The sequence below is a fragment of the Lagenorhynchus albirostris genome, chromosome 16 (assembly GCF_949774975.1).
Source record: "Lagenorhynchus albirostris chromosome 16, mLagAlb1.1, whole genome shotgun sequence".
Classification (NCBI taxonomy): Eukaryota; Metazoa; Chordata; class Mammalia; order Artiodactyla; family Delphinidae; genus Lagenorhynchus; species Lagenorhynchus albirostris.
In genome coordinates, this window is record NC_083110.1 from 20,794,130 (window position 1) to 20,821,014 (window position 26,885).

The 26,885-nt window shown below is 39.8% G+C and overlaps 1 protein-coding gene across 6 annotated transcripts in view; it reads right to left on the reverse strand.

Annotated features, from left to right (window-relative positions):
• HERC4 (HECT and RLD domain containing E3 ubiquitin protein ligase 4) overlaps positions 1 to 12,618 on the reverse strand; it is a 133,699-nt gene extending 121,081 nt beyond the window's left edge. For 5 of the 6 annotated variants that reach the window (XR_009536164.1, XM_060126690.1, XM_060126688.1 and 2 more), the window contains exons 1-2: positions 12,299 to 12,618; positions 10,197 to 10,501 (exon numbers count right to left, since the gene is read on the reverse strand). Coding sequence is in view for 5 of the 6 variants with exons in the window: in XM_060126690.1 (XP_059982673.1) it covers positions 10,197 to 10,422 (226 nt within the window). In the remaining variant the exon portion in view is untranslated. The remainder of the gene's footprint in view (positions 1 to 10,196; positions 10,502 to 12,298) is intronic. The other variant, XM_060126689.1, reaches the window with a different exon arrangement.
• Between the last annotated feature and the right edge of the window lie 14,267 nt (positions 12,619 to 26,885).

Below are 26,885 nucleotides of genomic sequence, written 5' to 3' on the forward strand. Positions count from 1 at the left end.
AATAACCCTCATAAGCGTTTATCAATTTACACTAACAACCTATGAACACTTATTTACTGACAGCCTCACTATAGAGATGGTACCCCAGTCATACACATAGTCTTCTGCATTTCTCTTAGTATGAATGAGGCTGAAGAGTATTCACTGTTTAAAAGTCATTTGTACTTCCTTTTCTGTGAAGTGCCTCTTCCTATCCTTTGCCCATTTTGCTACTGTCTTCTTCTTATCTCATCAATTTCTAGGAGTGCTTTATATCTCGGAGACTTGCATTTTGATTTCAATATAAATATTAAAATTCATAAATATTTCCTATTTGTCTTTTGACTTTTACAGTGACTTCTACATAGCAAAATTATTTTTACTTCCATGCAGTTTACTTTATCTTTTCACAATTCAGAAAGGATTTCCTGACTCCAAAATAATTTTTAAAAAATTAGTCCATGTTTTCTTTGAGCACATTTATCATTGTAACCTTTACATTTAAATATGTGATTCATTTAAAATTTATCCAATACATACATGGCGTGAGGTATTAATCCAACTTTTTTATTCCCTAGATGATGCTTCTACTTATACCAAGATCATTTATTGACTATCCCTCACTTGAATTTTTTTCTCCGTTGATTAGTTTATGTCTGGGCTTTCTATTCTATTTTATTTAATATGTCTATTTGTGGGGCAGTTTTAACTACCAAGGCTTTAAAATTAAAATGTTACTATATATTTTTATATATATATATATATATATATATATATATATATATATATTTCGCTCTTGTTTTTCAGAGTTTTCCTGGCTACATTGGTTTACTTTTTCCATATGAACTAGAGAATCCATTTCTCAAGTTCCTGGGGGGGGGGGGAAGAAAAAACACTTGCTATTTTTATTAGGATCATATTAAACTGATATTAATTTTAGAGAAACTGACAGGTCTATGTAGGTTGAGTATTCCCATCCACAAATGTGGTTTCAATTTTTCAAGTTTTTTCTATCCCTCATACGTGCTTTCAAGTCTTCTTCATATTATGTCTCACACATTTCTTAGGTTATGACTAAGTCATTTTGTCTTTTTCTTGCTATTGTAAACGCTGCCTTTGCTTTGACTGTTGACATCTAATTGAATCTTGTTTCCACTACGTTTTGTTTTTTAATTGAGGTATAGTTGATTTACAGTATTATCTAAGTTTCAAGTGTACAACATAGTGATTCACAATTTTTAAAGATTATACTCCATTTACAGTTATAAAATATTGGCTATATTCCCTGTGCTGCGCAATATATCTTTGTAGCTTATTTATTTTATACAGAGTAGTGCCTCTTAATTCCCTACCCCTATTTTGCCCCTCCTTCCTTCCCTCTCCTCACCTGTAACCACTAGTTTGTGCTCTGTATCTCTGAGTCTGTTTCTTTTTTGTTGTCTTCACTAGTTTGTTTTATTTTTTACATTCTAGAACTTATAGGTAAAGCACCTAAACTTTCCTCCAATTGTCTTCAGAAACTCCTAAGGGTCCTTAGGTTCTCCTTTAGCCTTACCCTATTCCTTCCTCACTTTCATTTCTCTTTCACAGAAGCAACATCATTCTCTCACAGGGCACATTTCCCAGGGGCTCTTGCCTACATGCCAGCACATATACAACTTATAGTTACAATTATTTCAGCTATTAGTGAAATCAAGAACTTCTATGTGACTGCATCTTGTGACTTCAAAACCTTTGTTTCCTTGGGGACTTCCCTGGTGGTGCAGTGGTTAAGAATCTGCCTGCCAATGCAGGGGACACAGGTTCGAGCCCTGGTCCAGGAAGATCCCACATGTCGCAGAGCAACAAAGCCCACGTGCCACAACTACTGAGCCAGTGCTCTAGAGCCCACGAGCCACAACTACTGAGCCTGCACTCTATAGAGCCCACACGCCACAACTACTGAAGCCTGCCCGCCTAGAGCCCGTGCTCCACAACAAGAGAAGCCACTGCAATGAGAAGCCCGCGCACCACAACGAAGAGCAGCCCCCGCTCGCTGCAACTAGAGAAAGCCCAGGTGCAGCAACGAAGATCCAACGCAGCAAATATAAATAAAATAAATACATTTTTAAAAAAATGATGAAAGGTTAAATAATCATTAAAATATCCCTAAACAGTATTTTAAAACCATGGGGAAATATTTACTAAAGTTTTATTCAATCATTACTGAAAAAAAAAGTTGAGAAAGAAAAACATATTCCCAGTCCATAATCGGAAACATATATGAGTATAGAAAAACTGTCAAATGATGGCAGTATTTATCTGTGCATGATGGCATTATGGTTGATTTTTATTTTCCCTATATTTCCTGATTCCCCTCCCAAGAATATGTAATAAGGGACTTCCCTGGTGGCGCAGTGGTTAAGAATCCACCTGCCAACACAGGGGACACGGGTTCAAGCCCTGGTCTGGGAAGATCTCACATGCCGTGGAGCAACTAAGCCCGTGTGCCACAAGTACTTAGCCTGTGCTCTAGAGCCCCCAAGCCACAACTACTGAAGCCCATGTGCCTAGAGCCCGTGCTCCACAGCAAGAGAAGCCACCACAACGAGAAGCCCGTGCACTGCAACGAAGAGTAGCCCCCCCACTCACCGCAGCTAGAGAAAGCCCGCATGCAGAAACGAAGACCCAACGCAGCCAAAACTAAAAATAAATAAATAAGTTTTTAAAAAAGAATATGTAATAAAACTATGAAAAACTAAAAATGTGTTATTTCAGAATAGTATGACACCCAGCAAAGGAATAAAATGAAACTAAACTTAGACATTAATAAAGAAATAAGGTATTTTAAAATGAAAAACACATTACTAAAGAATTATAGAATGTTTTCCTTATGGCCAAGAAAAGCTAAAATAAAATTCTGCCATACTAGAACTGAAGAAAAAAGAGTAATTCCAGGTAAATAAATAAAATATTATGGTTTAAAGAAAGCCACCAAAATTCAAGAAATTTCCCTTTTAACAAAATTAACTCCAGTAATACAACTGTACACGGCACAGATTTTTCTAGCATGTAAAGGAATCACAACAATTCATTAAGATATAAAAATAATTATTGCCTTTTAAGTTCCATCAGCATAGGGGAAAAAAAACCCATAGAAGCTGAAATAAGATAAACCATGAGCTTTTTAATACGGATCCTTTATTAATGTTTCCCACTTTTCTACTCACTTAACACAATCCTAGTCCAAAGAAACCCTATAACAATGGCTGAATACATTTTCTCTATTAGTTTTAATATGTGTCCCAAGTACATGATATGCCTTACAGCCTAGGAAAACTTAACATCTATGAAGTGAGACTTGATTTATTTCTTCAAAGCGATTTTAAAAATAATGGGGGAGCTTCCCTGGTGGCGCAGTGGTTGAGAGTCCGCCTGCCGATGCAGGGGACACAGGTTCATGCCCCGGTCTGGGAAGATTCCACATGCCGCGGAGCGGCTAGGCCCGTGAGCCATGGCCACTGAGCCTGCGCGTCCGGAGCCTGTGCTCCGCAATAGGAGAGGCCACAACAATGAGAGGCCCGTGTACCAGGGAAAAAAAATACATGGGGTTTGTGAGAAATGAGCTTTAACGACAGTGCTACACTCGTGACATATCGGGGACATGAAACCCAAAGAATACAGTCGGCCCTCCTTATCCGTGAGTTCCGCATCTCAGCATTCAACCAACACGTGGATGGAAAGTACAGCTGACCCTTGAACAAGATGGGTTTGAACTGCAAGGATCTACTTATACATCGGTTTACTTCAATAAATATAAAGCCTGTATTTTCATTTTACAGATCTTTGTGTAAGGGAAAAGTTTATGCTCAGAGATCACAAAATGTGGAATAATAAAGCTAGGGTTTGAGTTCTGATTCTATCCAAACTGTTTCAGCTTCTTGCCCTTGCATGAGTCACTTTCAATCCCTTTGTTCTTAAGGTAGAGATAGCAGTATGGAGCCTTTCACTTGCATGGGGGATCAGCACCCCTAACACCCATGTTGTTCAAAGGTCAACTGTATTTGGGAAAAAAAAAAAATTCCAGATTTCCAAAAAGCAAAGCTTGAATTTCCCATGCCAGCAGCTATATACATATCATTTACATTGTATTTATAGCTATTTACATTGTATTAGGTATTACAAGTAATCTAGAAATGATTTAAAATATATGTGTAGGTTATATGCAAATACTATGCCATTTTATATAAGGGACTTGAGCATCCATGGATTTTGGTATCTTCGAGGCTCCTGAAACCAATCCTCCACGGATTCTGAGAGACGACTGTACTTATACTAAGGTGATAGAACCTAGACCATCTTGGCTATCATCTGTAACAAGAATCCTTAGTAACTGCTCAAACTGTGAAACTTTCCATACTCCTGTTCTTTCAAGGAACATATGTGGCTCACTTCCAATCAGAAAAAAACACTAACATACCAAACACAAAGAGAAAATCATTGGTTCCAAATCATTTAAAGAAGCCTCTATTTGTTAGACTGTTCAGATTAGGCATCTACTACTATCATTGCTTCTCTGTGGGTTAATGGTTTTATAAAGCATTCACCAAACCAATGCATCCTACAGAGAGATACATGGCAGACTTGATACAACATAATTAACCCAAGTTCCAATGTTAGCCACCAAATCAGTTGTGCCTGGCAGTTACTATGGACCTTGGATAGTAGCACAGCACAGCATTAGACAACAAAGGGATAGAGAATATGATATATAACAGAGGAAAGAAGACTGTGTGTTACCACAGTAAGTTTTTGTTCCTTTGCTTAAATATTCTTCATACCACACAAGGTTATGATGAAATACCAAAGTGGTATCACAATGCAAGCATCTTGGTAAAATAATGATTCATTTCAATAGGCCATCAATAGAATGGCAAAAAAACAATCTGTGCATTAGTATTTGATCTGCCTCAAATAGAAGATACTATTGTAAATAATTCTAAACATAAGCACAATTTAGTGAATAAGGTAGGAGACTGGTAGACTTAAATTTTCAGATTCAATTTATAGCTGTTCACCAGTCACCTGCTGTTTTGACAAGTTACTTACCAACTTGTGCTGCCATTTCTCCGTAAATTTATCCCCTAAGATGAGGATAATTCTTGCAAATTGTGTCACAAGCATTTTGAAAGGAACCATGAGTTATTGTGTAATGCTCTTGAAATTCCTCAGATGTAGGGTCCTACACAAAGTAAAGTATTATTATACATCTCTCTAACAGTAGTCATCTGTTTGCATTATGATTTTTTTTCCCTACCCTCAACACTGTGATTCTTGGACACTAACCTTTCTCAAAGTAAAGCATCCAAAGCAAGCCTCCATTCCTGAACCAAGTAATTATTTTTTCAAGTCTTCATATCATCCACATCCTTCTCTTCCTTAAAAGGTATTATGAAAATTAGTAGTTATAAAACATAATGAGCTTCTTTGGTTCATTAAGGAATATATGGGATTATTTGAATTTTTTAATCCACTCTTATATGAACAATTTTATTTCCCATATTTATACATTTATTTTCCTATATTACTTTTTAAATTTCAACTATATTTTAAGGAGTTCATTTATAGATTTATGTTTTATGAAAAGAGAGAGCAGGTCAGAAAATGAAGAAGAAAGGCAAGCAAATTACTGCTATATGACCAAAATGTTTTTATTGGAATGATCAACAGTAGAAATTACCATTTTGGGCCACAAAAAACAGAATCAATGCTCATAATATTTTTATCTTCAGTAGAAGAGTTGAGCACAAGCTACAAAAAATTTTATCATACTATTCAAAACTTTATCTATTACTGGCTTTGCAATGAAGTCAGTCTTCAGTTCAAGAATAAAACATATATATTTGAATTTTTAGTTAGTGTTGATACAATATTACATCTGAAACTAGAATTCTCAACCTTATTACACGGTTCCTAAAATGGCTTCTCTTTGAATTTATGCACAGGGAAGGGACTGGGGAGGGATTAAAAAAACATGATGTCATCATTGTATACCTTTAGTCATAAAATAGTAATTTTTAAGAGTTTTTTAAACCCTCAGAATTACATTAAAATAATGATGTAAACTAGTTTCCTCCTTGAATAAATATTCCTCTACCTTCTAAATATGGCAGGGGCAAAACTTTGTGGGATAAAGATAAAACCACAGGGTTTAGAATGTTCTCTTAATATTTACTACTCTAGTGGTTAAGCTCTTTTAACTTCAGTTTCCTCATCTGAAAAAGGGGGACCATAACACCTGCCCTAGCTAACAAGCAAGACTGTTGTGAGGATTAAATAAGATACATAATCTATTCAAAAGAATTTTGTACACCATAAAACGCTATTAAAACAGTCATTTTTAACAAACTGTATCACATTATTTTCAAATTATGGACATAAAATAGTTTAGCGCTGTTTCTAACACAAAACAAATGGAAACAGGTGTGTAAAACATATATTTAGGTCCATGGACACCAAATTCTACCTATGGTGGATACACAGTGAGTAAACAATCTTATTAAGAAAAGTACACTTTCTAAATGTTATCTTAAAATTTCCAGAAGCAAATTTGGAAGTACAAAAATAAAACTAACACTTTATTTAGGTGGACTGACCTAGCACTTGGAAGATTAAATATACTATTTACCTGTTAGCTACGAATTAAGGAAAAAACTGAGCGCCTCTAGATTTTAAAAGGTTTAAAAAAATTCCTATGAAGGAAAAATACATACATGAAAGTGAAATAGATGTTCACTTCTCTGGAAATAGTTCAGAAAGAGCTAGTAGTGAAAGCAAGGATTATACATATACAAGAGAACGGAGATGAACATGGATGTAATCTGCACTCTTGGTATAATAAAGGAAATGAGTGAAATCTTCCCATGTGGTTACTAGAATGTCCAGAATGGAAACTTCTCCCAACAGGCCATAGGTCAAATCTGTTTACTACACTGTAAGGCTGAGTCCTCCAAGACGTTACCATGACTCTCAAGAATAGCTTATCCTTAATGAATGAGGCGACCTCTTTCTCTTTTACTTCTTAATATTCAGTATGCTTATAAAGCCAATCTCTATAAGAAAACAATTCTTAGCTTTCTGTTTGCTTTCTTCATGACACAAGTTTAAAGCTCTGATGAAGTGAACTATTGTTTATTACATGGTCCTAAAATTCAACCAGACTCATTCTGTTACCCAAAGACTTCAAAAGCAATTAAATGAGAACTCTGTATCTTCTAATTCATTCCTCAAACTCACAAATTGAAAAACAAAAAAGGCTAGAAAAGGAGTATATTTAAATCATTAAGGAATTATTCCAAAGAGAAATACTTTTGGTTAAAAACATTATTACATTTTCCACTCAATCCCCTTAAATCAAAACTGAGGTTAAAAGATTAAGCTCCTATCAGAGCAACTACCTCCCTTTGAACTTTTACTTTTTCCTACCTCTTTAACTAGGTACACTTCAATACATCATTGAATCTGGCCTTCTAGCAATAAAAAGTTTTTCTCAGGATAAGGATTCTCTTCCATAAAGCTATTTCAGCTCTAGATTTATTTTCTGGCTATTTATGTGACCAATCATTGAATTAAACTTAAGGCTTCATTTTCTCCCAGAACTCTTCAATTCTATCCCACAATGACATTTCCCATCATTTAAACTTCCCAGTCTCAAAATACATACCACATCAGGTCAAATTTCAATTCTCTCTAGTTATTTCATTTACATATGCCTTAATGCCCAACCCAGGCTCTAAATTTTTCAAAGACAAAGTTTATGCCTTTCATTTTTCTATTCCATAGACTGTGATGTACTCTGGACAACAAGGCAATCCTAAAGAGGTATCAAAAATTAGGTAAACCCACCCTCCCAACTTTATATCGCCAAATATTGCTTCCACGATGAATCAATAGAATGATATAAATGTCACAACGTAATCATCACAGTGTCAGCATGACCACAAAGAAGCCTCTTCTGGCTAGTTAAGTTTCTCAGAACCTCACCTATAGGGTTAAAAGCTGTTCCAGGCACTATAATAATCATTATACTATTAGTGCACAGTGTCTATCACCCTTGTGTTGGACACAGGACAGATGTTTAATAACATTTAAAAAATGTAAATCTTAGTAAATTTCAGTAACTATATTGGCAATTTCTTTTTGCTAGCTTTGTACTTTCTACTTGCCCTGAGGCCTCTGAGAAATTACTAAAGCAATACAGAGATATGTTCAGTTATTTCTGTGGGGCATGTTAAGTACAAGAACAGTAACAGCCCCAATACCATGAAAATCTCAACCTGAGGCAGCATTCCAAGCTAAGCAAAAAAGGTAAAGGATCCATCTGCCTCTGAAGCAGTGATAACAAATACATATCAATAAATTACCATTCATGTCTAACAACATGACAACCTCAATGCCTAAGATTATGAAAATCTGATAAGATTCCATAGAATATTCTTCATGAGGTAGAGTACAAGAAAACTACCATTTACCTTGAGTTTTGCAATAATTAAACCTATTGTATTAAGCGTCACTACTATTCATCCAAAAAAATTAAATTACAAATCAAGGCAGAAGAAAAGAGATTAAAACCCTGTCAACGAAGGATGAAAACTACACCATAATTTACAAGTTAGAAAAGTGAGGCTGGGCATGGTGGTGAGATGGTATGAAAAAAGAGTAACATACCTTAATTTAATACCTTATTATACTTATATTAACCTCTCAAAAGTAGACTAACAATAGAAACCACTTAAATAATGACGTGGTAAAGAAAGATAACTGCCATAGAAAATACTGAGGTGCCATTATTGTTAAAGTTAAAAGAAACTGTAAATCAGTACAGCTATAATCTTATCTGAATTTACCATCTTAAGAATTAACTTTTAGTTAACACAACTGAAAGTGAAATTCACATTAACAATTTTTCTAAATGTGGTAATATTTGACCTTAAAATATGTATATCCAGGAAAACAGAACATGAAATGTGACCAAATTCCTCAAAATTCTCATTACCCTACAAATTATTTTAAATTTGGTTCGTATGGCTACTACATAATCAGGACATCTCATAGACACAAAACTTTTAATAGCTAGTGTTATTACTTGAAAGTAAGATACTAGGGAAATAAAAGATATTTCAAACTAAATGGAATCATGTATTTAAAATATAATAGGAAGAACAAGAGAATACTTAGGATTATATTTTCAGCAACTAAGTGAAAGTAAAAAGCTTTCATCTTAATTTTCCCCCTTTCTGATACATGGAACACAACACAGTAAATTATGCATTTAAAATCTGCCCAGGGCTTCCCTGGTGGCACAGTGGTTGAGAGTCCGCCTGCCGATGCAGGGGACACAGGTTCGTGCCCCGGTCCGGGAAGATCCCACATGCCGCGGAGCGGCTGGGCCCGTGAGCCATGGCCGCTGAGCCTGCGCGTCCGCAGTCTGTGCTCCGCAACGGGAGAGGCCACAGCAGTGAGAGGCTCGCGTACCGCAAAAAATAAAAATATAAATATAAAATAAAATAAAATCTGCCCCCCCCCAAAAAAAGAAGAAGATAAAAAATAAAATCTGCCCAGGGTGGCTGACCAGTACTGATAAAAGAGGACCTACATACTGTATATTCTATACCAATATACTTAGTACCAAAGAAGATCTATACACTGCAGGGTGGTTTTCGCTATTGTTTTACATCACCATAATTATGTTCTGAAACCACAGCTTCGTACAATAAGGGTTTGTAGGGCTTCCCTGGTGGCGCAGTGGTTGAGAGTCCGCCTGCCGATGCAGGGGACGCGGGTTCGTGAGCCGGTCCGCGAAGATCCCACATGCCGCGGAGCGGCTAGGCCCGTGAGCCGCTAGGCCCGTGAGCCATGGCCGCTGAGCCTGCGCGTCCAGAGCCTGTGCTCCGCAACGGGAGAGGCCACAACAGTGAGAGGCCCGCGTACCGCAAAAAAAAAAAAAAAAGAATAAAAAAAAAATAAGGGTTTATAATAGCACTTGTTAAAAAAAGAAACCACAAAATAATTAAAGTACTTAGAAGCATGCAAACTGTAAAGGATCTATTTAATGCCTGGTTTGCTTTTAAAGCCTGATAAAAAGAAAACATGGGTTTAGGACTAGAGAAATTGTTTGACATTTCAAACTTAAATGATATAATTATTAGAAATAGCAAACAAAAAAATTTTCAACTTACCTGGTTTCTTTCTCGATTTTTCATGACCTAGCTGCCCTAGATCATTACATCCACATGTGTATACCGTTCCATCATCCAGAACAAATACAGTATGTCTGAGTCCACATCCTACATCTCGAACCTTTTTATTTATAAAAAAGTCACTTTTTCTGGGCTCTAGTACAATTTCTTCATCAATTCCACCCAAACCTAGCTGTCCAAAAGATGCATTTCCCCAGCACAACATGTTTGTAATTCTTTTGGTCTTCCAGTTTCAATAAAACACTCCCTTCTGAAACACTGGCAAGTTGGAGGTATCCCTATGTCTGAGAAGATAGAAAAAAAGTTAATATGACTTCAAAGGAAACATAATGTATAACTGCTCTTTCAAGTACTAGGCTACAATAATCACTATGTAGTAAACATGAAATTTACTTTATAATGTGTTACAGAAGTATCCTTCAATTTCAAAAACCAATCAGTTGTATTTTTTAAAATTATCATACAGAAATGTTTAGGAAAAATACATCACTCCCCATGATTCTTTGCAAAATCTAAATATTAACTAGTTTTGACTTTTTGTTGCCTTATAATAGACTAATCAAATTGAAATATTAAGTATCCTGATGAAGTTAACCTTTTTTTTCTTTTTGCTTTGAATAATTTCAGTGGGAGCAAGAAATACGACATCTATCCACTGCCCCCAAAATCAGATATATACTCAGTGAAAAATTTAGCCAACTACAGAAACATAAAACCTTGCAATCTCCCTCAAGTCACAGGATAATTAGATTTTCTAACACCTACCTCCACATTAACAGAAAACTGAAGTTCTTATCTGTACTAGAAATAAAGCCAATAATGGAAACTTTAAGTTTCCCACAACTTAAAAGACTCTTCCAACTAACAGGCCCCAGATAAAATTACAGTTCTCTAGGTAAGCTCTGATATTAAGAAAATCACCTCCAAAGATCATACTTTACAAATCAAAATATTAACACTCTGACCTCACTACTAATTTAATTTAAAAACTCAATCAGTGTACCTAATTATAATACAAAAGTATGCAGTTTAAAGATCAAGACTCTCCCCCAAAATTCAACATTTTCTATTTCGAGTGGGAACCATGACTGAAAAATATCTCCCGAAGCCGATCTACATCTATCTATACCCCTAAGACAATTATTTGAAGATGGAAAAAAAAACTGCAAATAACTCCGGCACTGCCGATTTTTCAAGAATAGAAATGCGGACTGGGACACTGAGAGTTTGGTGGCGAAATCTGTAGAACTTTCCAGTAGAGTGACTGAATATTTCTTCGCTTATATAGACACAGATAACAAAGAGTCCACTTTATCTAAACCTACACAGATTTTTAGATATATCGCGTTACTAAATAACACAATTACAGGAAGTCAGCCTTATTCCCGTGTAGGTACCCACATTCCTTACACAGAACCTAAGAAGTTTCAAAACCCAACTTTCCTAAGTGCGGGCTAGCAAGTGCTGAAGCTGTCTCATTCTATCCATGACCCATCCATTAAGAAAAGTTTGATTTTATTCTTTTGGGGCATCAGAACCCGATAGTTCCCGAGAGTTCTGCACTGTCTTCCCGATTTTTGTTTTGTTTTTTTTAAGGAGAGGACAGGACAACACCCCAAATTCCAACGCACGAGGTTTAACAATCCTTTTCTTTAAAAAAGAGGGGTAATGGGAAAGGCGTCCTCTCGCCAGCAACAGGTAGGGGAAAGAGAAGCAGTTTATTCCCATCATTCCCTGAATATGCACTGAGATCAGCTTACGGGGACCGGGAGAGAGAAATCATCTGCACACACCCAACCTCGCGGGCCGACCAGTCAACTGCTGCAGCCGTCCGCTCGCAGTAGCCGCAGAGGCCGGCGCACGAGGCTCGGTACCTCGGCGGCCCTTGTCCCAGGTAGGCCCTTCCCCGGGGAGGTGCGACATTCCAGCCCCCGGGCCAGGGGGCCCGACACTGCCCTCGTCCCCCCACCCCCGCCCGAGGAAACGCTGAGAAAGCACCCAGCGCCAGGCCGGCCTGTATCCGCCCAGCCCCCTCCCTAACGCCGTCACACGCCCCCGAACCCACCGGGGCAACGACTCACCCGGCCCCTCAAGGCAGGGGAAGCCCAGGGCGGCTGGGGGCGGCGCCTCCCGCAAGAGGGAGGCAGCGCAGCAGCTGAGACAGGTCTCCAGCTCCCGGACCCTCCTCCTTCAGCCAGTGGCTGCGAACACCAGAGCTCCTCCGGCGTCGGTGAAGCTGCTCCGCGGCTCACCTCCTCGGCTCCTGTGAAACTTTACCGGGTTCCTCAGAGAAAAGCAGCCGCCACTGCTCTCTAGCCCAAAGCCAGCCGTCAGCGACCCGGATGGAGCGGGAGGGGAAGGGCAGGAGGCGAGCGAGACGGAGAGCGCTAGGGGTGGGGAAGAGTTGGGGCAGACTGGGGAGGAGAAGGGAGAGAGGGAGGAGGCAACGCGGGGGGAGGGGGAGGGGTCGGCGTCGGCCGGAAGTGAACCGCGGAGCACGCGCGCGAGCCCGCCCACTTCGTGGCCCGCGCGCCTGCGCCGGAATCCTCCCAGGGCACACCGACGCGGGCGCCTGCGCAGTGTGGTGCTTTGCCTTGCCTTAAGAGAAAAATACCAAGCACAGAAGTTGGAATTTGCAAGGCAAATGCAGGTGTTTGGTGTGTCTTGTCACAGCGTTTCAGCGTGCACTAGGGCCTTTTAGTGAAGAAAATCTCTTCCTTTTTTGGCTAGGTTGTCTTTTTGCCTATTAGTTCCAGTTTCTATTATTTTATTCCACCTTTATCCAAGGAGAATTTGAAGTAGCAGATAAAACATCACAAATACGGATATAAAGGTTGTTGAAGTCTTTTATTTTATCCCTTAGCCCCAACTGGAGTTATTCTGAGGATGCCAGATGTATTGCAGCAATGATGGAGCCTACTGGCATTAAATATCAACACCACCAGTTCAGGCTCCTGATAAAGTGTTGGCTGCCATCACTTTCTGCACTCTCCCTGGAAGCTAAACTTATAACGCAGGGCCTCCTTCATTTAGAGAAAATTAAATAATGTATATGGCTAGAGTCCCTGCCTCACAAAAATAAACTCCGGATTTCCTAGGCCAGTCAAGGAGGAAAACCTGAAACAAGGCACTCTTGAAATTTTACGTCAGACTTTTCTAGTACCTTGACTTCAGAGTGAATGTTGAGAACCTAGAAAGAATTCCACAGTAAGCCATGTTTCTTTATCTCACTGAAAAATATATTTCAGATTGGAAAGTGTGTGTGCTAGAATATGTGTGTGTTTTAGTTTCTTAGGGCTGCCGTAACACTATACTACAAATTGGATGGCTTGAAACAACAGAAATTTATTGTCTCACAGTTATGGAGGCCAGAAATCTGAAATCAAAGAGGCAGCAGGATTGGTTGTCTCTTGGGGTCTCAGAGAATCTTCTCCATACTTCTCTCTTAGCTTCTGGTGGCTGCTGACAATCCTTGGCATTCTTTGGCTTGTAGATGCACCACTCGAATCCCTGCCTCCATCTCCACATGGTGTTCTTCCCTGTGTTTCTGTGTCCAAATGTCCCTCTTACAAGGACACTAGTCATTAGATTAAGACCCACCCTAATCCATTGTGACCTCTTTTTAACTGGATTGCATCTGCAAAGACCCTATTTCCCAATAAGGTCACATTCTCAGGCACTGGAAGCTGGGACTTCAACCATCTCTTGGCAACCCAATTCAACCCACAACCTTATTTCTGTATATTACAGAAATAAGAATAAAAATAACAAGGTACTTAAGCAAAGAAAGCATAATTTCAATACTAGGAGTGGTGATGTTGCCCATGAAACATACTTCTTATTTTGATAGCTTCATTGCCCTTGTAGGGCTTTTGTTGTCTTTTAACCTTCAGGACTTGATGCCTCCGAATATATTATTAAAGGGGAAGTTATGGGATTTGGGTCTTTAAGATATGTAATAGATGCTGCAACAAATAAACACTAAAATATGACTGTTAACATAATAAGAGTGTATTTTTTACCTTTTTAACATTCCAAGTGGGTGTTCCTAATGCGTCAAAACTAATTTCCAGGAACTTGGGGAGATGAGGGCACCAGGAGCTTCTTAAAACTTTTGTCTGGGAGGTGCCACATATCACATCTGCACACATAATGTTAGCAAGAACAACACCCCTAGATGCAAGGGGACTGGGAAACATAACCCCTGCTGAGTTCGCTGGTACTACTTTATGCCATAGAAGAGAGAGCATGAATTAGTGGACAGCTATCTCTGCTACATGGATGCATCTCTCGCTAGAATATTTTTAAATATAGGTCTTGCTTGTAGAAAGTGGAAAAGACTTTTCTAGATGTTCCTTTTAACCTTATAAATCTATGAAACTGTGATACAAGATCTCAGAAAATAGCCTGTGATTACCTTAAAAGTGAAACAAGTATAGGATCAGAAGTTTATTAGGATAATGTGAATTTGTTGTATAAAAGCAGCATGAGTAATTGATGATGAGTATGGCCTGTGGTGCTGGTTTGTCTGGACTCAGAGCCTGAGCCTACAGGCCACTCAGACCTCTGTCCTTCTATCCTCCCCAAAACACCTATAGACATTTACTAATGGTCTGTTTTACAGAAAATTACTTCTCAGTCACAATTTCTATAAACGGGGCAAGTTAATAATCCATACCTCACTGGGTTGTGAGGATTTAATAAGGTAACATGTACAGTGCCTTGAACATGGCCAGTATTTTGTAAATGTTAGCTTTATTATTGCTAACATTATCTCTCCTGAACTAACAAGTAGTAAGAGAACTTTTGGGAAAGCATTCCATATCACAAATAATGATATAATTCTTATTTAGAACAAAAGTAAAATATTTTTTACCTATCGTGTTATTTTCATTTAAAAAAAAGCTCAGAGTGTTGAGAGACCACTAAACTAGGTATTCATCCTGTCCCACTCTTTCCCCTGCTCCCTTCCATATAGCCATACTGCTTGTGCTGTACCCCACCTAACCTCCTTCATTCAAGTCTCTGCTCATGTCACCTCCCCAGTCTTCCCTGATCACCCTAACCAAAAAAACTAGCCCCTCACTCTCAATAACTTATCCTGCTTTATTTTATATCTGTTATCACTACCTGATATTTATTGTATAATACATAAATGTATAATATTTTATTTATTATATTCCATATGTTATATATAGATAAATTTAAAATAATTATGTTGGGACTTCCTGGTGGCACAGTGGTTAAGAATCCGCCCGCCATGGGCTTCCCTGGTGTGGCAGTGGTTGAGAGTCTGCCTGCCGATGCAGGGGACACGGGTTCGTGCCATGGTCCAGGAAGATGCCACGTGCTGCAGAGCAACTAAGCCCGTACGCCACAACTACTGAGCCTGCGTGCCCAGAGCCCATGCTCCGCAACAAGATAAGCCACGCACCACAACGAAGCAACTAGAGAAAGCCTGTGCGCCGCAGCTAGAGAAAGCCTGTGCACAGCAACGAAGACCCAACGCAGCCAAAAATTAAAAAAAAAAATTATAAAAAAATTAAAAGATAAAATAATTATGTAAAATCTATAAATATATATTATATAGGTAGATATATAAATTTGTCTTTTTCACTAGAAAGAAAACTCCATAAAGGCAGGGACTTTGTTTTCCTAAGTGCTCTGTTCCTTAATATCTTGAACAGTTCCTGGCCTATAGCATGTACTCAAAAATTATTTATTGAATTAATTAATTAATGGTGCTGGCAACGTAAATTATTACAACCATTTCATAAGTAAATTCGGCAATATGTTTCAAGAGTCAGTAAATTTCATTTAACAATAGTTCATATTAATAGCAATAATTATTGTGAGACATTGCACAGAACTATTTACCTACATTATATCACTTCTGGACTCTGTCCTAAGGAAATACAAGGTGGATTCAACAAATCTTTATTAAGCACCTACTATGTGCCTCTTTCCCAATTCTGGTAGGTGAGAAAGATAAAAACAAAAAGGCAGGCAAATAAAACTGAGAACAAAGACGTTTATTGTTATATTATTTCTAAAAACAAAAATTAAAAACAACATAAGTTCCAACAGTGGGGAAATGATATGTATGGCAAGGTTAATCCTTTTATTGTTAACTTTGAAAGGACAGGATAGGGAATTCTCTGGCGGTTCAGTGGTTAGGACTCTGTGCTTCCACTGCTGGGGGCCCAGGTTCGATCCTTGGTCAGGGAACTAAGATCTCATAAGCCGTGAGGAATGGCAAAAAAAAAAGGAAGGGAGAAAGGACAGGATGGTATTGTCCGAAAGAATTTGTCACCTACTGCCACCAAATTGTAGATTCCACCTTGAGTGGAGAACAGGAAAAGCCCGTTTTATTTTATTTTACACACCCTTGCTTTCCAAGGTTGGAGCCTTCAATCAAGTGGTTGCATGGCCATGTTTTCTTCAGTCCCTCAGTGAGTCCCTCCATCTGGAGAATTCTGTCCTTTTAATCCCCTGTCTTATGGGCCCCATGGTCATCCCTTCTCATTGGTCTTTGACCTAGCATTATGGCTTCAGCTTAGAATATACACATGGCAGTCAGATATTTTAAGATTCTTCGACAAATCTTTACTGAACACCTACTCTGTGCTGCCTTCCCGTTCTAGTAGTAGAGATAGGAAAAAACAAGTAGGCAGGCAAATAAAATAAATACTAAGGAAACAAACAAGAGATAGAGATGGAGAATAATAGAGTAAGTCCTTGAACAGAATGGACAGTAAAGTCCTCAGTGGACGAGTTGTTATTAAAACTGAAACCAAAGAGAAGGATCAAGCCTTGTGAAGATAGGGATGAGAAAATATTCTAGGTGGAGGGAGAAACACGAAGCCCTTGAGGCAGGAAAGAACTTGGCATTTTCCAGAAACTGAAAGAAAATTAGTGTAGGTGGAGCACAAGGGTACAAGAAATGTTTGGTGACAGGCAGTCAGTAAGAGCACATTAAGGAGTTTTACTCTAAGTACTGCTCAGGGTTTGTTTTGTTTTTGTTTTTGTTTTTTTTGCTGTGTTGGGTCTTCATTTCTGTGTGAGGGCTTTCTCTAGTTGTGGCGAGCGGGGGCCACTCTTCATCGCGGTGTGCGGGCCTCTCACTATCGCAGCCTTTCTTGTTGTGGAGCACAGGCTCCAGACGCACAGGCTCAGTAGTTGTGGCTCACGGGCCTAGTTGCTCCGCGGCATGTGGGATCTTCCCGGGGCAGGGCTCGAACCCGTGTCCCCTGCATTAGCAGGCAGATTCTCAACCACTGCGCCACCAGGGAAGCCCCTGCTCAGGGGTTTTAAGCCAGGAGAGGAGGGCAATGATTATATTTGTTAAGAAAAAGATTACTCTTGTTGCTGAACTGCACAGTATTGCTGAATTACAGGAGGGTGAACATGGGCAGAGATAAATCATTTAGGAGGCTTTTATAATAATCCAAGTGGGAGATAATAGCGGTGGGGACTAACGTGGTTGTGATGGAGATAAAGTAAAGAAGGTAGATTTAAAGCATACTTTGGGAATAGAATTAACAGAGTTGTGATGGATGGTTTGTAGGGGAGCAGAGAATGGGAGGAGTGCTGGGCCACTGGTAGTTTTCTGACTTGAGGACATTTACCAAGATGAGGATAGCTGCTGAAGGAAGAAGGAGAAGGACAGGTTTTGACCAGGAAAAATGAAGTGGCCTGTTTTTTAAGTTTGAAAAATCAAGAGTGTGTTTCTGTATTAGTTTGGTACGGCTGCCGTACCAAAATACCACAGACTGGGTGGCTTAAAACAACAGAAATTGATTTTCTCACAGTTCTGGAGGCTAGAAGTCAGATATCGAGGTGTTGGCAGGTTTGGTTTCTTCTGAGGCCTCTTTCCTTGACGTACAGATGGCTACCTCCTCGCTGGGTGTTCCTATGGCCATTCCTCCCTCTGTGCATTCTCTCTGCCCTAGTCTCTTCTTCTTATAGAGACACCAGGTGTACTGGGTTGGGGCCCACTCATTTTACCTTAATTACCGCTTTAAAGCTCCATCTGTGGGCTTCCCTGGTGGCGCAGTGGTTGAGAGTCCGCCTGCTGATGCAAGAGACACGGGTTCATGCTCCGATCCAGGAAGATCCCACATGCCGCGGAGCGGCTGGGCCCGTGAGCCATGGCCGCTGAGCCTGCGCGTCCGGAGCCTGTGCTCCACAGCGGGAGAGGCCGCAACAGCGAAAGGCCCGCGTACCGTAAAAAAAAAAAACCTCCATCTCCAAATACAGTCATATTCTGAGGTACTGGAGATTGGGACTTAAGCAGGGGTCCCTGCTTTCTGAGGTACTGGAGATTGGAACTTAAGCAGGGGTCCCTGAATTTGGCAGGGGACACAATTCAGCCCGTAACAATTTTTTTCTTCCTTTTGAACTGCATCATAAAAAGTCCTTTTTCTGTTCTCCTACAGGGTATGGGCCTAGCCCAGAAGTGAGTGAGATGGGAGAAAGAATTCTCTTCTGCCACATAAATGAGAAAGCACAGAAAAAAATTTCCCCCTCTTTTTAATAGATGCAAGCAAAACAATTTTATTCATAATATTACATGTTATGATATATGCCACTTAACAACATAAAGAATAATAATTCTGGATATTTATTATAGAATCCTTCTCAACTTTCATTCTCACATTTATACTAATCTCATTTCCTGCTCTAAATTTACATTCTGACTCCAATTTCCTTCACAGTATCCCAGCGTGAAACAGTAGTAATGATCATATTATAAATACCTGAAATATTTTTTAAATGCTTTCTTTTTATAACTCTATAATTTCTTTGTGTTTGTTTTCCATCCAATTACAGGAATTCAGCTGGCATTCAAACAGGCATAAGCCTGAAAAAAAATCACATGTAATGTGGCCATTGACCAGTATGTGGGGATGTGTCCATGCCTTTGAAATTACAGTGTGATTATTCCAGTTACTATAGTTTCTAAACAGAGAAAGTGCTCAGAATGACTATGGTGTTTGTTGTTGTTGTTTTGTTTTGTTTTTGCAGGGGGGAGGGTTGGCAGAAAAAAAAAGTTGTTTTTAAAAACGAAGTCTTAACTGTATGATAAACTATGCTTTAAAATTAATTTTATCCCACAGCAATCATAGGATGAGAATTTTGCAAGTTCTAATTAATAATGAGCATCACCAAAGAAATATGGTATGAAGTGTGGGATCTGTACGTATATGAATCTTTTAAGTCTATGTGTTTTTCTTCTCTATTTTTTTAAAAATAAATTTACTTATTTTTTAATTTTTGGCTGTGTTGCGTCTTCGTTGCTGTGCGCAGGCTTTCTCTAGTTGCGGCGAGCAGGGGCTACTCTTCCTTGCGGTGCACGTGCTTCTCATTGCAGTGGCTTCTCTTGTTGCGGGGCACGGGCTCTAGGCACGAGGGCTTCAGTAGTTGTGGCGCACAGGCTTACCTGCTCCGCGGCATGTGGGATCTTTCCGGACCAGAAATCGAACCCATGTCCCCTGCACTGGCAGGCGGATTCTTAACCACTGCACCACCAGGGAAGTCCCTATGTGTTTTTCTTTTAAAGAAAACAATTAAAATAGCAATAAAGAGACAGAATCTCAACTACTAGAGCTTAACAGTCAAACTTTGGGTTGCAAGTTGAGCTATTTTGTTGCTACTGATTTCAAAGGGTCTCATAAAGATATCTGAGGTTGAAAAGTTCAAATTTAGCTGTTAGAAATATGAAATCTGGAAAGTTTGCTTTTTCTTGTTCCTTGTGCCAGGTCCCATACCAAAGTGAATCAGCAATATAACCTGCATCAAGCCAAAGGGTGAGATCTTATTTATTTGTTTGTTTGTTTGTTTATTTATGGTTGTGTTGGGTCTTCGTTGCCGTGCCTGGGCTTTCTCTAGTTGCGGTGAGCCGGGGGCTACTCTTCGTTGTGGTGCGCGGACTTCTCGTTGCGGTAGCTTCTCTTGTTGCAGAGCACGGGCTCTAGGCGTGCAGGCTTCAGTAGTTGTGGCACGTGGGCTCAGTAGTTGTGGCTTGTGGGCTCTAGAGCACAGGCTCAGTAGTTGTGGCACACGGGCTTAGTTGCTCCACGGCATGTGGGATCTTCCCGGGGCAGGGCTCAAACCCGTGTCCCTTGCATTGGCAGGCAGATTCTTAACCACTGCGCCACCAGGGAAGCCCAGATCTTTTATATATATATATATATATATATACACACACACATATATATATACACATATGTATATATATGTATATACAAACACACATATATGTACATATGTGTGTGTGTGTGTGTATATATATATACTTTTTTTTTTTTTTTTTGTGGTACGCGGGCCTCTCACTGTTGTGGCCTCTCCCGTTGCGGAGCACAGGTTCCCGACGCGCAGCCTCAGCGGCCATGGCTCACGGGCCCAGCCGCTCCGCGGCATGTGGGATCTTCCCGGACCAGGGCACGAACCCGTGTCCCCTACATCGGCAGTCGGACTCTCAACCACTGTGCCACCAGGGAAGCCCCATATGTATATTTTTAAGTGGCATGCCTCACAGCCTTCAAATAGAATCAGGACTAAAACTAATTTTAACTACAGGTTTTAGTCAAATTAACAGTACTATTTCTTTCATAGAAGTCAACCACAGCATGAGTATCTTCATCTATTGAATCCTTTATTACTAACTTTCAAACTAATGGTATAAAAGAAACAGACTTGCTGTGCATCTTATTCAATTATCACTTTTATAAGAGAAATTGACATCTTTTTTTTTTTTTTTTTTTTTTTGCCTCACAGCGTGCAGGATCTTAGTTCCCCAACCAGGGATAGAACCCGTGCCCCCTGCAGTGAAAACACAGAGTCCTAACCACTGGACCACCAAGGGGACTCCCAACAACACATTTCTTTTTTTTTTTTTTTTTTTTTCTTTTGGTACGCGGGCCTCTCACTGTTGTGGCCTCTACCGTTGCGGAGCACAGGCTCCGGACGCGCAGGCTCAGCGGCCATGGCTCACGGGCCCAGCCGCTCCGCGGCATGTGGGACCCTCCCGGAACGGGGCACGAACCTGTGTCCCCTGCATCCGCAGGCGGACTCTCAACCACTGCGCCACCAGGGAAGCCCCCCACATTTCTTAATTAAGCATTAAAAATCTTACGAAAGCAGCACAGAGGACACAGAAGTAAAGAGACAGAAAAGCTTTTTAAACTCCCTTCCCTTTTCCCCTACCCCCCAGAACTCCTTACGTGCTCTAGAACCAACTGTTGGTTGCCTTCAGCATACAGATAACTTTTATACACATTGATTGCAAATGTTTAAAAAATGTGTACTGTTACTCATGCTTCTTTTGGAAAAATGAAATAAACTGCCATAATAGCTGGCATTTAGAAATAAATAAAACACAGACATTTTTGTGGACAGATTTTCGTTACAGTTTAAAAATGTATTTTTATTGTCTTAGTGTAGATCTGATAGCCTGAAGGAACAGTTGCGCATCAGTGACTAGGAAGGACAGAGTGTTCCTAGAAGACAAATTATAGTTGCCACCTCCACAGCACCTAAATACAGTTTAACCACATAAAATGACAAACATGTTTGCCCAAGAAAAGTGCCATGCAGTTCAGCCTGCTGTTTTACTTTAAAAAAATAAAGAGAAGAAAAATTACTCTTTGTAAACATTGGGGTATTAAGAGGTGAACTGAAGGGTCGTGTGCTGTTCACTTTCAACAAACAACAAACTTCATCTGTTCAATCTTTAAAAGGAAGCACTGCCCAGCAAGCTAACTTCCAAAGAGCAGCTTTCAAACAGCTCCTATTTGCAAGCACTGAGAGTGTCGACAATAAAACAGAAATCCTGTGGAATGGTGAATGTTAGAATTGTTTTTCGTGTGGAAAACATTTTTTTTTTAAAGTACTACATCATCAGAGAATAAAATTGTACGCTGAGTCTATGGTAAGGGTGATACACCTTATCATCCTTCTCCTCGTTACAATTAGAGGGACTGGGTAAGATGGTTTCTTTTATTTAACAAAAAATTATTCTGTTTAAAATTAAATTTGTTTAGTATGGGAAATTCTCATTTAAAAATTAAAAGAGATTTTATTTTAAAATATTAATTATTATTGTTAATAATTTAAACAATTCAGTAAAATATAAAGAAGAATATATCAGAGACACCACCTCAGGAGATACATACTGGGAACATTTACTGAATATCATTCTGATGTTTTTTCCTACTCCAAAGTATGTTGCACAGACACAGAAATCAGTATGTTTACTCAATGGATCTTGGAATTTTGTAAATATTTTTACTCAACAAGGTGCTAAGGACCTCTTTCCAAGTATTGGGGAGCTTAGTTACGTTCACGTAGAAGACATGCCCACACCATGAATTTACAGGGTCAATTATCCACACATATAAATAATGGATAAGTTCAGTCTTATTCTGTTCAAGTAGAATAAAAATCTTTTTTTCAGCATTATTGAGATATAATTGACATATAATATTCTATAGGTTTAAGGTGTAAAATGTCATGATTTGATACACATATGTACTGTGAAATGAATACCACATACATTAATTAACATCGCCATCACCTCGAAAAATCTTAAGTTGAATGTGTCTTGTTATACTGATAGTCATCACCTGTGCTTTGATTGCCTAGATTGTCTTCTCCAGGTACTTCAACCCCTCTGGCTCCATAGAATAACAAAATGCTCGGGGGGACATGTAAAGGAGAGCCTTGAGACGCTGCTTAGCGTATCCATTTTGTCTATTGCCCTTGTATACTTATATCCTTTAAGTTAATAAGCAATTTGTTTGATTATGTCTATAACATATATGAAGACATAATTTCCATTCATTATATGAAAACTAAGTCTCAGAAATTTGTAAGCCCTGCCTCTTTGAATCTCTATGTATACTGAAATATCTAATGAGCTCTTTGAGGACACGGGCTCTGCTTTATTAATTTTTTATTCCCACGTCTGAACAGAGAGCACAGAACACAGTGGAAGTTTGATAAATCTGTTATCGAGATTACATCAGTGAAATACACATGTGCTTTGCTCATCATTGTATCCCTGTGACCTAATATCTTATCCACAGTAGAAACCTAGTTTATTTGTTAGATAAACATGATTTGGAAATCTGGCTACTGGGAAGGACAACTAAAATCTAATATAAAAAGTTTTCCTTAGTCCCTTGAATTCAGGTATAAACTCAGATTAGAGTAAGCATAATTCTGGAAGATATTTTATTACTAAGAAATAGCTCAGCTATACAGAGGTGGGGTTGAGGAGGAAAAGGGAGAGAAGTTGTAAACAAATGAGACTCATAGGAGAAAATAGCTCCTCTGAGGGGAGCCACATGCTGATACCCAAGGTGGCTGCATGAGGAAGCAGCCTAAAATTAGCAGGATGGGCAAGCCCAGGAAGGGAAAGCCACGGCAGATTTCCCTGCACTCAGCAAGTGAGGGGAAGGGCCAGGAGCCCCCGTGGAACCCCCGTGGAGATCCACTGCAGTTTGTGCCAGGTAAGGCCCTCCCTGAGAACTCACCTTGGGAGGTAAAGCAAGCGATTTCTTAAGGGAATGTCCGGACAATGGAAAGATTTAATATTGCCTAGTAAAGAGATGCCTCCAGGAATCCAATGATTAAGAGAGCAATAAAACTATTCTTGTATCCATCCTCACCCAAGGTATTCATCTGAACCACACCTTTTCACCTTGTTGAACTGTGGCTCTCTGGGGTGTGTAGGTGCTGTTTTTTTTTCAAGTGTTAGGGTAAAGGGAGGAGGCTGTCCTAGAAAATCTGTAAAACCATGTGGAAGAAGAATGAGGAAAGAGTACCTCCAAGTGATACTAAAAAAATGGATGAGATACTGCAGGTCCAAAAAGGAAAGATTAGAGATACCACAAATAGGACTAAGTGGGCAACACTGTGCTTTGTTCATGGGCAAAGTACAGAGTGGTTGAGCTGGTTGAAGACAGAAAACAGAATCCTGGAGGAGGCCAGGATTTTCTGTGTTGTTGTTTCATAGAGAACTGGATCAGTGATTTACCTTAGGACACACATGAGTTATTCCCAGTTGGCGTATTTATCTATCACTCACCATGGTTTCTATAAGTTCCTACCTTCTGTGCTGGAATTCATTTTTATATTACCTGTTTTTTTTTTAAGTTACTACTCATTAATGGTAAAACCCTCCCATTCTATTAAGAGGGTATCTCACAGGGTTGATCTGAAGGGACTGTGCAACTGGACGGCAGAAATTTAGAACTTTAAAAAAATTACAGCTGTATTGAGATATAATTCACATACCATACAATTCACCTATTTAAAGTGTACAATACAGTGGTTTTTAGTATATCTACAGAGTTTTGCAACCATTGCCACAATCAACTGTAGAACATTTCCTCACCCTCCCCACAAAAACCTATACCCAAGAGCAGTGACTCCTCTTTTCTTCCCACATTCCCCTCACCCACAACCCTAGGCAACCACAAATTTACTATCTGTTTCTGTAGATTTGTCTATTCTGGACATTTCATATAAATGGAATCACACAATATGTGGTCTTTTGTGAGCTTTTGTGGGGGGTGGGAGGGATGCTTAGTGTGTAGCGAGACAGAAAAGAACCTCTTCCGTTGGGAGTATTACTTTCACTTATTATTTACTAAATCCTTTGGACGTGTAACATGTAAGTTCTCTAATGATACCCTAAATCAGGGGTCCCCAACCGCCGGGCCACGGACCACTACCAGTCCGAGGCCTGTTAGGACCGGGGCCGCACAGCAGGAGGTGAGGAGCAAGCGAGCGAAGCTTCATCTGTATTTACAGCCGCTCCCCATCGCTCACATTACCGCCTGAGCTCTGGCTCCTAACAGCATTATGGTGAGTTGTATAATAATTTCATTATATCTTACAATGTAATAATAATAGAAATAAAGTGCACAATAAATGTAATGCACCTGAATCATCCCGAAACCATCCCCCTCTGCCCCAGTCCGTGGAAAAATTGTCTTCCATGAAACTGATCCCTGGTGCCAAAAGGGTTAGGGACTGCTGCCCTAAATGAATGCACTTCATTGCATCGGGTCATATCCAAGATGATCATTAAATAAAAATCATCATTATTGAAAAGCATTTAATCATATAATAAATGAAAGTAAGATGTAGTGTATCTAGAACAGTGCCTGGCATGTATTAGCTTCTCAGTAAGTAGCCATATTTTCCTCTACCCTACTCCCAGTGTTAAACATTTACTCATTATAAAACATATAGAGCAGATTTGAAGAAAATCTTAACTTAGCAGAGTACTTTGAACATACTAGTGAATAAATACCTTTTAAAACAGGAAACGAAGATATAGTCATGGATGTGTGCATTTTACAGCTGTGATATTATTTCATAAAGGCTATGGAAAACAGTTTCATATGCTGGACTAGGAAGCACCAATTATAATTTCAAGTTTGAGCTCATATCAACTGCAATCTTAGATAACCGACTTACTTCCTCTCGTCCTCAGTTTATCTACAACTCCAAGCTAAGAAGGATAGGCTGGATCATAGCTAAAACGCCATCCCCATCGTTCATACTGTGGAAGTATCTTATGGCAGTGTCTCCAAGACACACCTGCCATGTATTTATTTCATGCTAAAGGTCACACATTGAATTACAGGATTGCTTCTTAGGGAAGTCCAGTTGGTTGACTGTCATAAGATCTTGCAGCTTATAATCACCTTGATGAAATCACCAGGTTTCATTGTCTGGTCCTCAGCTATCCAAGATCAGAAACCTAATTTGTTTTTCAAAAACTCTTATAGCGATCCAGTCCTTTTGCAGGGTATTTACATTAATCAAACTCCCAAGAGAGTAATACAGCATCCACATTTCCAATTTGTTAATTGACAATGAGAAACACAGCTTGAGAGCAAACTAAGTGCCATATTCGCCTACCAACTTATTATTTAAAAGAAGTCTAGGGAATTCCCTGGTGGCGCAGTGGTTAAGAATCCGCCTGCCAATGCAGGGGACACGGGTTCGAGCCCTGGTCCAGGAAGATCCCACATGCCGTGGAGCAACTAAGCCCGTGCACCACAACTACTGAGCCCGTGCTCTAGAGCCCATGAGCCACAACTACTGAGCCCGTGTGCCACAACTACTGAAACCCACGCACCTAGAGCCCATGCTCCGCAACAAGAGAAGCCCACGAACCGCAACGAAGACCCAATGCAGCCAAAAATAAATAAATTTGTTTTTAAAAATAAATAAGTCTATTTTAATAAAACACTCAATTGAGGGCTTCCCTGGTGGCACAGTGGTTGAGAGTCCGCCTGCCAATGCAGGGGACGCGGGTTCGTGCCCCGGTCCAGGAGGACCCCACATGCCACGGAGCGGCTGGGCCCACGAGCCATGGCCGCTGAGCCTGCACGTCCGGAGCCTGTGCTCCGCAACGGGAGAGGCCACAACAGTGAGAGGCCCACGTACCATACACACACACACACACAAACTCAGTTGAAATCAGAATGCTGTTGTATGAGCATGGATTGGAGCAAGGTAAGTAATTGGTTATGGCATCTGGTAGTGTTGGTCTGGAGCTGCCAGCACCACCATCAGGAGCAGATAGGCTCTCTTGGATGAACACTGCTGATTCTTTCTTCTTTGATTTCCCTTTCCTACTGGTAA